Source organism: Onychostoma macrolepis, chromosome 09, assembly GCF_012432095.1.
Source record: "Onychostoma macrolepis isolate SWU-2019 chromosome 09, ASM1243209v1, whole genome shotgun sequence".
In the NCBI taxonomy this organism is placed as follows: domain Eukaryota; kingdom Metazoa; phylum Chordata; class Actinopteri; order Cypriniformes; family Cyprinidae; genus Onychostoma; species Onychostoma macrolepis.
The window spans coordinates 15,578,456-15,591,390 of record NC_081163.1 but is presented as its reverse complement, the minus strand read 5'-3'; the positions used below and the strand labels follow the sequence as shown (position 1 = coordinate 15,591,390).

The following is a 12,935-nucleotide window of genomic DNA, read 5'->3' as shown; positions in this document are numbered from 1 at the left end:
TTGACCTACACTGTACAAGACGCGAGAACAGTCCCTATTTAGGTTTGTATATTAGCATGGACTCACTAACTTTAACGTTAGCTAGTTTTAGCCAGAGATACCTTGCTAAAGCACAATAACATTAACGTTCTGCTTGAGCAGATGAAAACTGTAACTTTATGAGTGTGTGACAACCAGAAAATGAACGTTTTTGTCTTCATTTGTATGAATACTTAGGGACATTTTGCTCTGTTTTGTTTGGATTCAGGAAATGTAATAAAATAAATTATATCGCCCATCTTCTCAGGATACCTGGAATCAGTGTTACAAGTACCCCAGACACATCGTTTTCCCATTTTTGAAGCATAAACCCCATAAAACTGATGCGAGCTTCGGATCTTCCAGTGTTTCTCTATGGCGCTGAAACCTAAAGATGTCCGAGTTCCGCTCCCCCTGCAACTGATACTCAACTGCCATTGGCTAGTCTGCGTTCGAGGGGAGGGGCTTACCGATAGGTCAATTGTGCACGTTATGAAAGACTCTCTTGCTCTGTATCTTTCTTTGCGTGGTGTATGTGAGAGAAAGCGACGGCGAGTCGTGCGCCTTGACACTGTTTATGGGACGTCAAATACAGCTACACTGCGCATCCATTCAGATGAACTGAAAAATTAAATTCTAATAATATAATATAGTAACGCCACATTTTATTGTCAGTAACGGTAACGGCGTTGTAATGGGGCAAACGGTAATTCGTTTGATTACTCCTTACTTAAAAAAATAACGCCGTTAGTAACGCCGTTTATTTATAATGCCGTTATTCAAAAAATAACGACTTTATAACAAAAATAATGACTTTATTCAACAATTATTTCTCTATGCCAAGTTCACACTGCACGATGGATCGGCGACAGGGGCTTTCACATTGCACGATTTCACAATAGGAAGAATCGCCTAAAACTCTGTCTAATCCGCAAACTACGTTTCACAACAAAACACACACGAGAAGTGATAAGGAAATAACTCGAGAACCCGCGTGCGTCAGCCCGGAGTTCTCGAGCAAGACTGGAAGTATTAAAAAAATATATAGCCCGAAAATTGTCTGTGTGCAAATTTCCAGCTACAAAAAGAAGAACAGATTATACAGGAGGGAGATGCAGAGAACAGGGATTGTGTGTTCTGCAAAGAGAGGTAAATAATAATTTTGCAGTAAATGTTGATGTTGCGGCTGGTCAAGCAAATGTTTGTGCTTGTTTCTGTATGATATAATTGTATCTATTAAAATACTGATATTCTGGTTAGTGTTGTCACGGTACCAAAATTTCAGTATTTGGTACCGATACCAGTGAAAATCCACGGTTCTCGGTACCAATTTCGGTACCACATGCTAATTAAAAAACACACTATTTTTAATAAAGTCAAACAAAAATAAAATGTACAGAAATCAATGCCATTCTTTATACTTATTTAAATTGTTTCAAGTTTTTCCACAAGTAATAAAAGTATGAAAAACAGTAAACAGTAAAGTTTCACCCAAATAAATGAAATTTAAACATTTTATTTATTTTTTGGTAAATAAAGGGGATTTACTATTCAAATTAAAATATGGAAGAAATATTGTGTGATTATTTCTTTAAAAATAAATATTAATTTTTTTCAACAGTAGTAATAGTATCACATACATTCTACTAAATAATAGTAATATATTTCTGGCACAATGTCTTTAAGACAAACTTTTATTTTGACGGGTTGCCGTGAATACCTTTAAATTTCTGTGTGTAGCTATATGATATGACACTGGTTTTACTCAAATGAAACGGTAAAATGCTCGTGAAGTGTCTTTCAGAGCAGTTCTGTAGATGTTGTTTATGTTTTTATGTCCTCATTGAGACGGCAGATGCTGAAATCACCGCGAGCGTCACGCGCGCTTCAGTGTGTGTAGTAAAAAAAGACGCGCGTCTCTGTCATTCATTCATTCACACAGAGACCCGCAGAACATGCGGGATTCATATCTGAATCGACTTTTGCGGCTTAATATTTACAGATACTAGTCAGTGTCGCGATTTGATTTAAGTGTAATGACCTACTTTTGATTAATTCATCCAAACTTTGACAAATTCCGTGGCATTCCTTGTTAAACTGTAAATTCCGTTTTTTTAACTGGATTCCGAGGTTCCGTCCGCGTTTTCTGCATCGTGGAAATCATAGGCCCGTACGCGTCAAGAACCGGGTTGACCGGGTGCTCGGTACCACCGGTAGCTTAAAAAAAAATCTGGTACCTTGACGTTATCATTTTTTTAGTACCGATTTGGTACCGAAGTACCGGGTCTTTTGACAACACTAATTCTGGTCTATAACTCCTCCCCAAATTTCCCTCTGCCCTGTATCTTGGTCTCTCGGTCTCTCATTGGCTGAAGGTCATCACCGATGTAGTTTTCAGTCAGAAATTATTGCACACAGCGTGATTGTGAATCGCCCGACAGCTCCAGATAGCCTATTTAGCATGCCAAATATTTTGCGGGCGTCGGCGATTCTCTCAGATCGCATCTTTGATAATTCACACTCGCGTGAACGAGCACCGATTTGTCTCTGATTTCGGGCATTTGTCGGCGAGTGAAAAATCGTGCAGTGTGAACTCGGCATTAACTGCACCACCCATGAGGTGCTGCGGACAATGGAGCCGGCGTTCTGACACAGAACCTGGATGTGCTGCGCCTTGTTGCTGTCTATTCAGGGTCAGAAAGCTCTCGAATTCCATCGGAAATATCGTTATTTGTGTTCCGAAGATGAATGAAGGTCTTATGGGTTTGGAACGACATGAGGGTGAGTAATTAATGACAGAATTTTAATTTTTGGGTGAACTATCCCTTTAACAGCAGTATAGTACCGTTTATAGGCCAGCAAGTTGTCATCTCTGGTGCAACATTCATCAGCTCCAGCCTCATAATAGTCCCATGTAGACTTTGAGAGGTGCTGCTTGGCATATTCCTCAAAATCACTCAAACAGACCATAGTCATTTCTACACAGACTCCTTCACTGAAAAAAAGTAAGAAAATAAAATAAACCCACACACATCATCATGACATCAATATATGCACAACTGACATTATATCAGCATTAATATCATTTTATCACTGAGTTCGCATTCTTGCACCAATATATAAAGAGAATTATGAACATCAATTAGATTAATATTTAGATTATTTACTTTCAATGTCAATGAATATAAAATACAAATAAATCAATATAATATATTTTCTTGATATTTCTCAAGGCATTTTTACATTAGTGAATGTGGAAAAAATGCATTTAAAAACTGCATTTAAAAATTTGCTTTAGAAAAATGTTAACATTTTCACATGATATTGCAGATAAGTAGGGTTGCAAAAAGGTGGAAAATTTCCAGTAAATTTTGGAAATATTCCAGAAATTTTGGAAACTTTCCAGGATTTTTTTGAATATTCCAGGGATTTTTGGAAAGTTTCCGGATATTTTCCACCCCTTTGCAACCCTACAGATAAGTGCTCAAAAGCATTAAACAAATGACCTGCATTAAAACAGAATCAGAATATGAAGGTTTACACACCTGATTTTACAAATTTAGGTTAAATATTATAATTACATAGTATTATATGTAACAATTCTACTTTGAAATCAAAAACAAGAGACCCGTTTACCTTTTCTGAAGGTTTAGACAAATTTAGGTCACAGCACAGTGGACTGCTTTGGTGCTTTTAGCCAACTAACTTTGGCAGACAGAACACTGATTAACATGAAAGTCTGAACCAAGAGGATGGAAACACAAGTAGGTTGGGATTAACTTTTGAACTCTAAATATGGGCCAGTACTTAGCTTTTACAAGACATTTTATTCCCTTACTGAGACTATATGATTACGTAGTGCAAAGACAGTGAACTAAAAAGTATTTTCATAATAATATTTGTTAGAAAAATAAATTTGTCAAACTTTTCAATAAAATTTTCATGAACTACCACTAAAAGTTAATAATTAAAGCAGAACACCAGATCTGTACTTTTGGTCATCAGAAACCTATGACCTATGGACTTAATCCAGTACTGTTTTTGAAGGACTGCAGCAACCCAGTGTTTACTCATCGATCAGCACACATACACTATGTAACTCTGAAAGAACCAAAAACAAACAAATACATAACATTCATTAGAATGAATTACTAATGAATTACTAATGATACTTTTATCTTTGGTACTTGCTGATACCGAGTACCGATACTGATATTTTCATTGCATTTGTAAATTTTTTAAATATTGGGTACAGAAACCAAAAGAGTATGTATAATGTTAGTTGGTTAACTTCATTTATCAAATAGATACAGTCAATTTATGCAGACACCTTCAACATTTAATAATAATAACATAAACATTATCACAGTTTATTCGCTATAGTTTAGAAAATGGTAATAAAATATGACAAGAACTCAGAGTTAAACTGTGTCAGAACAAATTCAGCTTGATAATGTCAGATAACTTTGATAGAAATGTATGTGATGGATTACAATCAACCAAAAATTATTCAGACAGCTGTTACTATGACAATATTTACACAACTATCGATGCTTAGTCAGGCAACCCTTAGCCTTAATGACAGCCTGTAGTCTCCTGGGCATGCTGTCAACCAGGTTCATGCAAACCTGAACTTCAGTTTTATTTTTATTTAATTTTTTTCCCAGACTTGGTGTGAATAATTTTTGGTCCCAAATTTGTATCAATTTTACTGGTAGTCCACTGTATGATGAATTTTTGGTTATAATATGTCACAGTTTACTTTATTTTGCTATCCTCACTTACATAAATGAACTATAGTGTGCTGCACTCAAAAAAAGATAAAAAATGATATGTGGTGTCTGAATAGTTTTTGGTTTGACTGTAGCTATATCCTTCGGTTAGTTTCACACTTAATTATGCCCATTAAAATGTATTTTACAAGTTTTTGTTACTTTCACTGTTCATTTTTTTTTTTTTTTTTTGCTCTATGATACATCATCTTTTATTTAATAGAATTAGAGCTACTCCATTGCAGCAGCTTAGTACTGTAATCACACGTTTTTCTGTAATAATGCAGGGACCCGGTCGTTAGAAATCTCCTAACTGTGATATTTACAGAAATAGAAGTCGCGTTTTTTCATCCGAAATGTGCTGCGATTTATATTCCAAAGCCACTCATATAGCCTAATGCAGGAACACTTATGAAGCAAGCAAAACGTGCAACGCGTGCACGTATTTGTACTGGTACAGAATGAGAGGGACAAGTACAGTACAGCCTAGCGCATTTCACACAGGCTAATTTTAGTTTCACTTTAGCCAGAAAATAGTGTATGCTTAAGGTTGAAAATAAATGATGTTTGTAGTGAATGCCCCTATAGGGTAAACGTACATATTAAGCTCACCAAAATCTACATTGAGACATTTTTAGTGCACAAGATATTGGTTTCAGTGCAAAAAGTTATGTTAAAATAAAATATTAATCTCTCACTCAAAAATTTTATTTTAAATGACAAAAGCATTTCAATTAAGATATACATCATTAAATTCAAAAAGTCTGGCTGTGCTTAATGGGTACATTTTTGTACCCATTAAGCACACGTTCAGTCCACGTTCAGCTAAGTAACACATTCAAAAATCAAATAAAACAAACCAATAATGAACATTTAATTCATGGGAATGAACACAGAAACTAGCCTCATTATGAAACCTCTTTTTAAATGGATGTCAACTTATCTATAGTCTCTTATGGCTGGAATACACTACATGATATTTGCCCCGATTTTCCACAGATTTACAGTCTGGAGAAGTTGATGCTAGTTGTCAAAGATCAGAGCCAGTCTGCAGATTTGAGTCGACAGAATCCATAGAAAATCGATTAACTTAAGTTAAAGTGACAACCATCAGTTAATATTTAAAGTCCGTTTATGAAGTATTTACATAGACACTATGATATCTATGAAATTCTGCTTTTTCTTATTGATGTCACACTGAAGCTGTGTGATTTTCATAGTCGTGTACCCTTTAAGCTCACCTTAAAATAATATGAAATCTTTAAAAATTACAGCACTGTAAAACGACAGACCAGCAATAAACTGTCAATTTATAATATTATGGATGTTAAAGTACAAGCCAGTAATGCCTGTGAAGTAATATATTAGCGTAGCACACAATCTTATAAAGCTAGTCAGCTAACCATGTTCTATAGCATCTGTGCTGTGTTGCTAAAATCTTTTGGATCTGATGTAATTATTTACCACATCCAAGTTCCAGGTTATAATATGCAAAAGTCTGAACATTAATCTCTTAATTTTACAATAAGTAGTGACACTTACCCAAAATAAAGGCTTAAACATCTAAAAAAACCACACATTTAAGGGGCTCCTCTTTTGGTGAAAGTTTATTCATGGGGATGAACGTGGCCTCCACCGAAGGTGAAGGTGCCTGTGGCCTTCACTGAGGACATTAACTCGCATTCATCGAGTGAAGAACCTACGTTTCCACCTTATGACTCTCACAGCCCCCACCTTGACGTTATGTCTACATGTGCTTCTGACACACATTTTCAAGACCATCTTCCCACTGAAGTTCCTGAGCTCCATGACAAGCCAGTGGGGTCTACAGTGGCTGGTGGCTCTGGTGAGGGCTCTCTTCATTCATCTGAGAATGCTCCACATCCAGTGGATGACACATTGGAAGTGCTTCGGATGGCAGTAGCTCATCTTGGCCTTGACGAATGTCCTGCACATACTGTTCAGTCTAATGTGTTTTTCTGTAGACCCTCACCTGTGGATTCCTTTGCTATGCCAGCATGCAAGGATTTCATGGCAGAGTTTTCGAATGCCCTCAAAGGACCAGGTATGGCCAAAAGACAATCCAAGACTGCTCGCACTCTAACTTCAATGGCAGAAGCGCAGTCCATTGGTGTGCGGAGTGTGCCTGAAATTGAAAAGCCAGTTGCTGCACTGGTAGTGTCACCGGACGAAGCACTGCGGGGAAACGTCCACTGCCCTAGTGCTCAGTGTGGCCGCACAGATTCCCTTTTGAAGAAAGCTTATGAGTCAACTGCCTACATTACTCAAGCTGAGAACACTGTCTGCCAACTAATTTTGGCAACTTCTAACTCCTTGGAGTCGGTAGAGACTGATCCCTCTGTTCCACAGTATATAACAATATTTATTTAGCACATTGCAACAATGCACAGTATAAAATGTGGGAATTTGGGAATATTCCCAAACATTTGGGAATATTTTGTTTCAATACCATGGATAAAAAGTTTAAAACTTTTTCCCAAAAATGTTCAACTAGGGGACACATCCATAAACAATGATATAAAGTTCCTATCTCTTGATTGCATTTTATGCATTGATCTGGAATGTTGGGATTAAATTTATGTAGTAATTCCGGAGTTATGTATACTCTCATAATCCATTTATATTGCAGAAGTTTGAACCTCGTATTAATTGTTTGGGTATGGGTCTTTAGACAGATACTCTGCCATTCATCTTCTGTTATATTCTCACTTATATCTTGACACCATGCCAAACGTTTATTTTCTGTATTTTCCTTGCAATTAGTAGAGATTAGTCTATAAAATAAAGAAATTTTGTCTACCCCCATTAAAATGGTTTACAGTTATTTTTTCTAAAGGGGACAGATCTGGCAAGAGAGGAGAATGATGCTGTGTCTTATTAATAAAATTCCTAATTTGAAGATATTTTAAAAAATGTGTTTTAGGTAAATCAAACTTTTGTCTTAATTCCTGAAAACTGAGCATAGTTTCATTATTAAATACAGTGGGGCAAAAAAGTATTTAGTCAGCCACCAATTGTGCAAGTTCTCCCACTTAAAAAGATGAGAGAGGCCTGTAATTTTCATCATAGGTATACCTCAACTATGAGAGACAAAATGAGGAAAAAAAAATCCAGAAAATCACATTGTAGGATTTTTAAAGAATTTATTTGCAAATTATGGTGGAAAATAAGTATTTGGTCAATAACAAAATTTCATCTCAATACTTTGTTATATACCCTTTGTTGGCAATGACAGAGGTCAAACATTTTCTGTAAGTCTTCACAAGGTTTTCACACACTGTTGCTGGTATTTTGGCCCATTCCTCCATGCAGATCTCCTCTAAGAGCAGTAATGTTTTGGGGCTGTCGCTGGGTAACACGGACTTTCAAGATTTTCGATGGGGTTGAGATCTGGAGACTGGCTAGGCCACTCCAGGACCTTGAAATGCTTCTTACGAAGCCACTCCTTCGTTGCCTGGGCGGTGTGTTTGGGATCATTGTCATGCTGAAAGACCCAGCCACGTTTCATCTTCAATGCCCTTGCTGATGGAAGGAGGTTTTCACTCAAAATCTCAAGATACATGGCCCCATTCATTCTTTCGTTTACACGGATCAGTCATCCTGGTCCCTTTGCAGAAAAACAGCCCCAAAACATGATGTTTCCACCCCCATGCTTCACAGTAGGTATGGTGTTCTTTGGATGCAACTCAGCATTCTTTCTCCTCCAAACACGACAAGTTGAGTTTTTACCAAAAAGTAAAAACTCAACTTGTAATCCTCTTCTGGATCATCCAAATGCTCTCTAGCAAACTTCAGACGGGCCCGGACATGTACTGGCTTAAGCAGGGGGACACGTCTGGCACTGCAGGATTTGAGTCCCTGGCAGCGCAGTGTGTTACTGATGGTAGCCTTTGTTACTTTGGTCCCAGCTCTCTGCAGGTCATTCACTAGGTCCCCCCGTGTGGTTCTGGGATTTTTGCTCACAGTTCTTGTGATCATTTTGACCCCATGGGTTGAGATCTTGCGTGGAGCCCCAGATCGAGGGAGATTATCAGTAGTCTTGTATGTCTTCCATTTTCTAATAATTGCTCCCACAGTTGACTTCTTCACACCAAGCTGCTTACCTATTGCATATTCAGTCTTCCCAGCCTGGTGCAGGTCTACAATTTTGTTTCTGGTGTCCTTTGACAGCTCTTTGGTCTTGGCCATGGTGGAGTTTGGAGTTGGACTGTTTGAGGTTGTGGACAGGTGTCTTTTATACTGATAACGAGTTCAAACAGATGCCATTAATACAGGTAACGAGTGGAGGACAGAGGAGCCTCTTAAAGAAGAAGTTACAGGTCTGTGAGAGCCAGAAATCTTGCTTGTTTGTAGGTGACCAAATACTTATTTTACAGAGGAACTTACCAATTAATTCTTTAAAAATCCTACAATGTGATTTTCTGGATTTTTTTTCTCATTTTGTCTCTCATAGTTGAGGTATACCTATGATGAAAATTACAGGCCTCTCTCATCTTTTTAAGTGGGAGAATTCGCACAATTGGTGGCTGACTAAATACTTTTTTGCCCCACTGTAAATCTCTCACCTTACTCAAACCTTTTGATGCCCAAATTTTAAATCCAGCATCATGTGTCCCAGGTGTAAAGTTAGTGTTACCCCAAATAGGGGTAAATTGTGATAACTGTGGAACCTCTCCCAGATGTTTCAAGACTTCATACCATACCACAATAGTATTTTTAACAAAGGGATTGGAAGTGGCTTTTTTCAATTTGGGCAGGGGTGCTGAGTACAAATACAGATTCAACGGCAGTTGCCTGGATGTACAGGCCTCAATCCGTACCCAAGGGATAACATTTTTATTCGTGAACCAAAACATTGCTGCTCTTAGTTGAGCTGCCCAGTAGTACCATTTAAGATTAGGCAACTGCAACCCTCCCCATTCATATGGTAAATATAAAAGAGAGAGCCTCAATCTGGGACGCCGATTTGCCCAAATGAAATTGGAGAAAAGCTTCCTCATATTACAGAAAAAATTATGTGGAGGAGGCAGGGGAATTGATTTAAATAAATACAAGAACTTGGGGAGTACATTCATTTTTAATATATTGATACGTCCAATCCGAGATATTGGTAAAAGTGGCCATTTGTTAATTGACTCGGTGACTAACTTAGTTATGTAGTTATAATTGCTGGAGGCCATATTATATAGGTCTGGGGAGATATTAATGCCAAGATATTTAAAACCTTCATGAGCATTTTTAAATGGGGTTTGGATGGGAGGTGTAAGACGTTCCGATTCTTTAAGAAATAAAATCATAGATTTGGACTCATTTATTTTATAGCCTGAAAAAGATCCAAATGTTTTAATTAGGCTCAATAAACATGGTATAGATGTACTTAAATTGGATAGGAATAATATAATGTCATCAGCATATAAAGCTAATTTATTTTCAAGACCATCAATTGTAATCCCTGATATATATTTCTTCGTACTGCACTAGCCAAAGATTCAATAGCTAATGTAAAAAGGAGCGGTGACAGGGGGCATCCCTGGCGCGTGCCTCGTGAAAGCTGAAATGATTTAGAGATTATATTATTAGTCAATATTTCTGCCATGGGAAAACAAGGACCGAAACCAAAGTGGAAAAGGATATCAAAAAGATAACCCCACTCCACCCTATCAAAAGCCTTTTGGCATCTAGGGAGAGTAAAGCAGTATCAGGGGCTTCTTTTTTGAAGTGTATGACATTTAACACGGTGCGTATATTATGAAAAGCTTGACTACCTTTTACAAAGCCGTTTTGATCAGGATCAATCAATGATGGTAAATATTTATATATAAGTCTACTAGCTAAAACTTTAGCAATAATCTTAGTGTCTGAATTTAAAAGACTAATGGGTCTGTAAGAACCACATTTTGTAGGATCTTTTCCCGGCTTAAGAATTAAAGTTATGAGGGCAGAACGCATGGAGAAAGGGAGTTCTTCATTATTGAATGATTCATTTAACATATCAATCATTGGGGTTATCAATCTGTTGTGAAAAATCTTATAGATGTCTATGGGTAGACCATCAGGGCCCAGCGCTTTCCCACTACTCATACAATTAATGGCTGCAGTCAAGTCTGCTTCTTCAATTGGTTGATCCAGTGCTTTAGAGTTTTCCTCGGATAGGGAGGGTAACTGAATCTCTTCCAAAAATGTTTTATAGAGATGGGTATTCAGTGGGGGTGATGATTTATAAAGATATTCATAATATTTTCTAAAAGCCTTATTAATTTCAGTGGGAATCACTGTCTTTAAACCATCTATAATTTCTATTTCGTTAATCACATTTACATTTTGTTGAGCCTTGATACACCAAGCCAATAGCCTTCCGGCCTTTTCTCCTTGATCATAATATGTTTGTTTAAGTCTAGTTATATTAGCCACAGCTTCATTAGTAGAAATGTCATTCAATTCTGCTTTAAGTAACAAAAGTTCCTGTCTCAGTTCAGGAGTATCTTTTCTGAGGATTTCTTCTTCTAAGTCTTTAATATTTTGTTCCAATTCTATCATTTTAAGGATGGATCTGTTTGTCTTAGAACTGGTAAAGCTGATCATTTGCCCCCTAATATAAGCCTTAAATGCCTCCCATCTTATTGAGGCGGAGGTCTGATTTGTATTACACTAAAAAAATAAATCAATTTGGTTTCCTACAAAATCAAGAAATTCAGGATTATGTAACCATTTTATGTTTAGACGCCATCTAGATGGGCTTTTACTTATATTTCTGAGAGTGTATTTCAGTGATAATGATGCATGATCAGATAAAACAATGCTACTATATTTACAATTAGATATACAATCAATCAGATCTTTTGAAATTAGAAAATAGTCTATTCTGGAGTAAGTATGAAAAGATGAAGAGTAGCAAGAAAATTCTTTCTTTGTTGGATTTTGAAACCTCCAGATATCAGCTAAATTAAGATCCTTTATGTATTGATTAATTATATTCCTAGTCTGTGAGTGTGAAGCGTCAATACCTGTGGAACGGTCTAAATTAGGATCTAGGGTACAATTAAAATCACCCCCAACTATTAAATTACCCTGAAGAGAGGACAAAATTAAGAAGAGATTACGAAAAAATGATGGCTCATCTGTATTCGGACCATAAACATTCACAAGATTACAATATTCGTTGACCATCCTACCAGTAATAATAACATATCTACTGGATGGGTCATGAATAATTTTTAATACATGAAATGGTACTGATTTATGTATCAGCACAGCTTCCCCTCTTGAATATGAACCATATGATGCTGCTATAACCTGGCCTGGCCATCTTCTATGTAGTTTAATGACTTCATCCGGCAGTAAATGAGTTTCTTGCAGAAACAATATTTTTCAAAAAAGATAGTTAACTCTATTCATCACTTGTTTCAATTTAATTAGATTGCAAAGCCCCCGAACATTCCACGATGTTAGTGTAAAACTAGAATCCATTGTCATTTACAACAAAATTAAAGTAGTTTTGAGTCGAGCGAAAAGGTACCAGTAAATTGACATGTGCAAGTATACGTATATATAATATAGTAGGGTAAGAAGGAGGAAAAAACAAACAAAAAAAAAAAAACACATCAGAACCATTATAATACAAAATAATCCCCAAGCACACGCACTAACACTGAAAAAGTGCATGGCGAACATCACTTCAATGACTACCCTAGTTAAGTACTCTAACGGTCCTTTAATAGGAACGCTATGAGGTTGCTGAATTAAGAAACAAAATAAAATCCGTATCCAAAACATAAAAATCCTTTGAAAACAAGCACATGCTCTAATATTTCTGAAATGTTATGCCCGTTTAACCATAGGAAAATAAGTTTACATAAAAGCCTAACAGCTCCATTTCAACATTCTTTATCTAAATCAAAGCCAGCCCTTCGTGGACTGTGAAATCCAAAATTACCAACCTTATCGGCTTACATAGTAGTAAGTTTAAAGAGTACTGTGTGCCCGTTCAATGATCACCGGCGCCGGGAAAGAGTCCGCACCCAGAACCTGAGGGAGCCAGTTTTCCAAAAACGAAACAGGATTATTTCCCTCAACTCCGTTTGGAAGACCCAGAATGCGAATATTAGAGCGCCGGCTTCACAGCCA

General features: G+C 36.9%; 1 protein-coding gene across 2 annotated transcripts in view; it reads right to left on the bottom strand.

Annotated features, from left to right (window-relative positions):
• The window catches only part of hao2 (hydroxyacid oxidase 2 (long chain)), a 42,029-nt gene that overhangs the window by 10,715 nt on the left and 18,379 nt on the right, over positions 1 to 12,935 (bottom strand). The window contains exons 1-2 of one of the 2 annotated variants that reach the window (XM_058786681.1): positions 3,655 to 3,774; positions 2,864 to 3,013 (exon numbers count right to left, since the gene is read on the bottom strand). In XM_058786681.1, the coding sequence (XP_058642664.1) occupies positions 2,864 to 2,994 (131 nt within the window). In that variant the 5' untranslated portion in view covers positions 2,995 to 3,013; positions 3,655 to 3,774. Of the gene's footprint in view, positions 1 to 2,863; positions 3,014 to 3,654; positions 3,775 to 12,935 lie in introns of those variants that run through there. The other variant, XM_058786680.1, reaches the window with a different exon arrangement.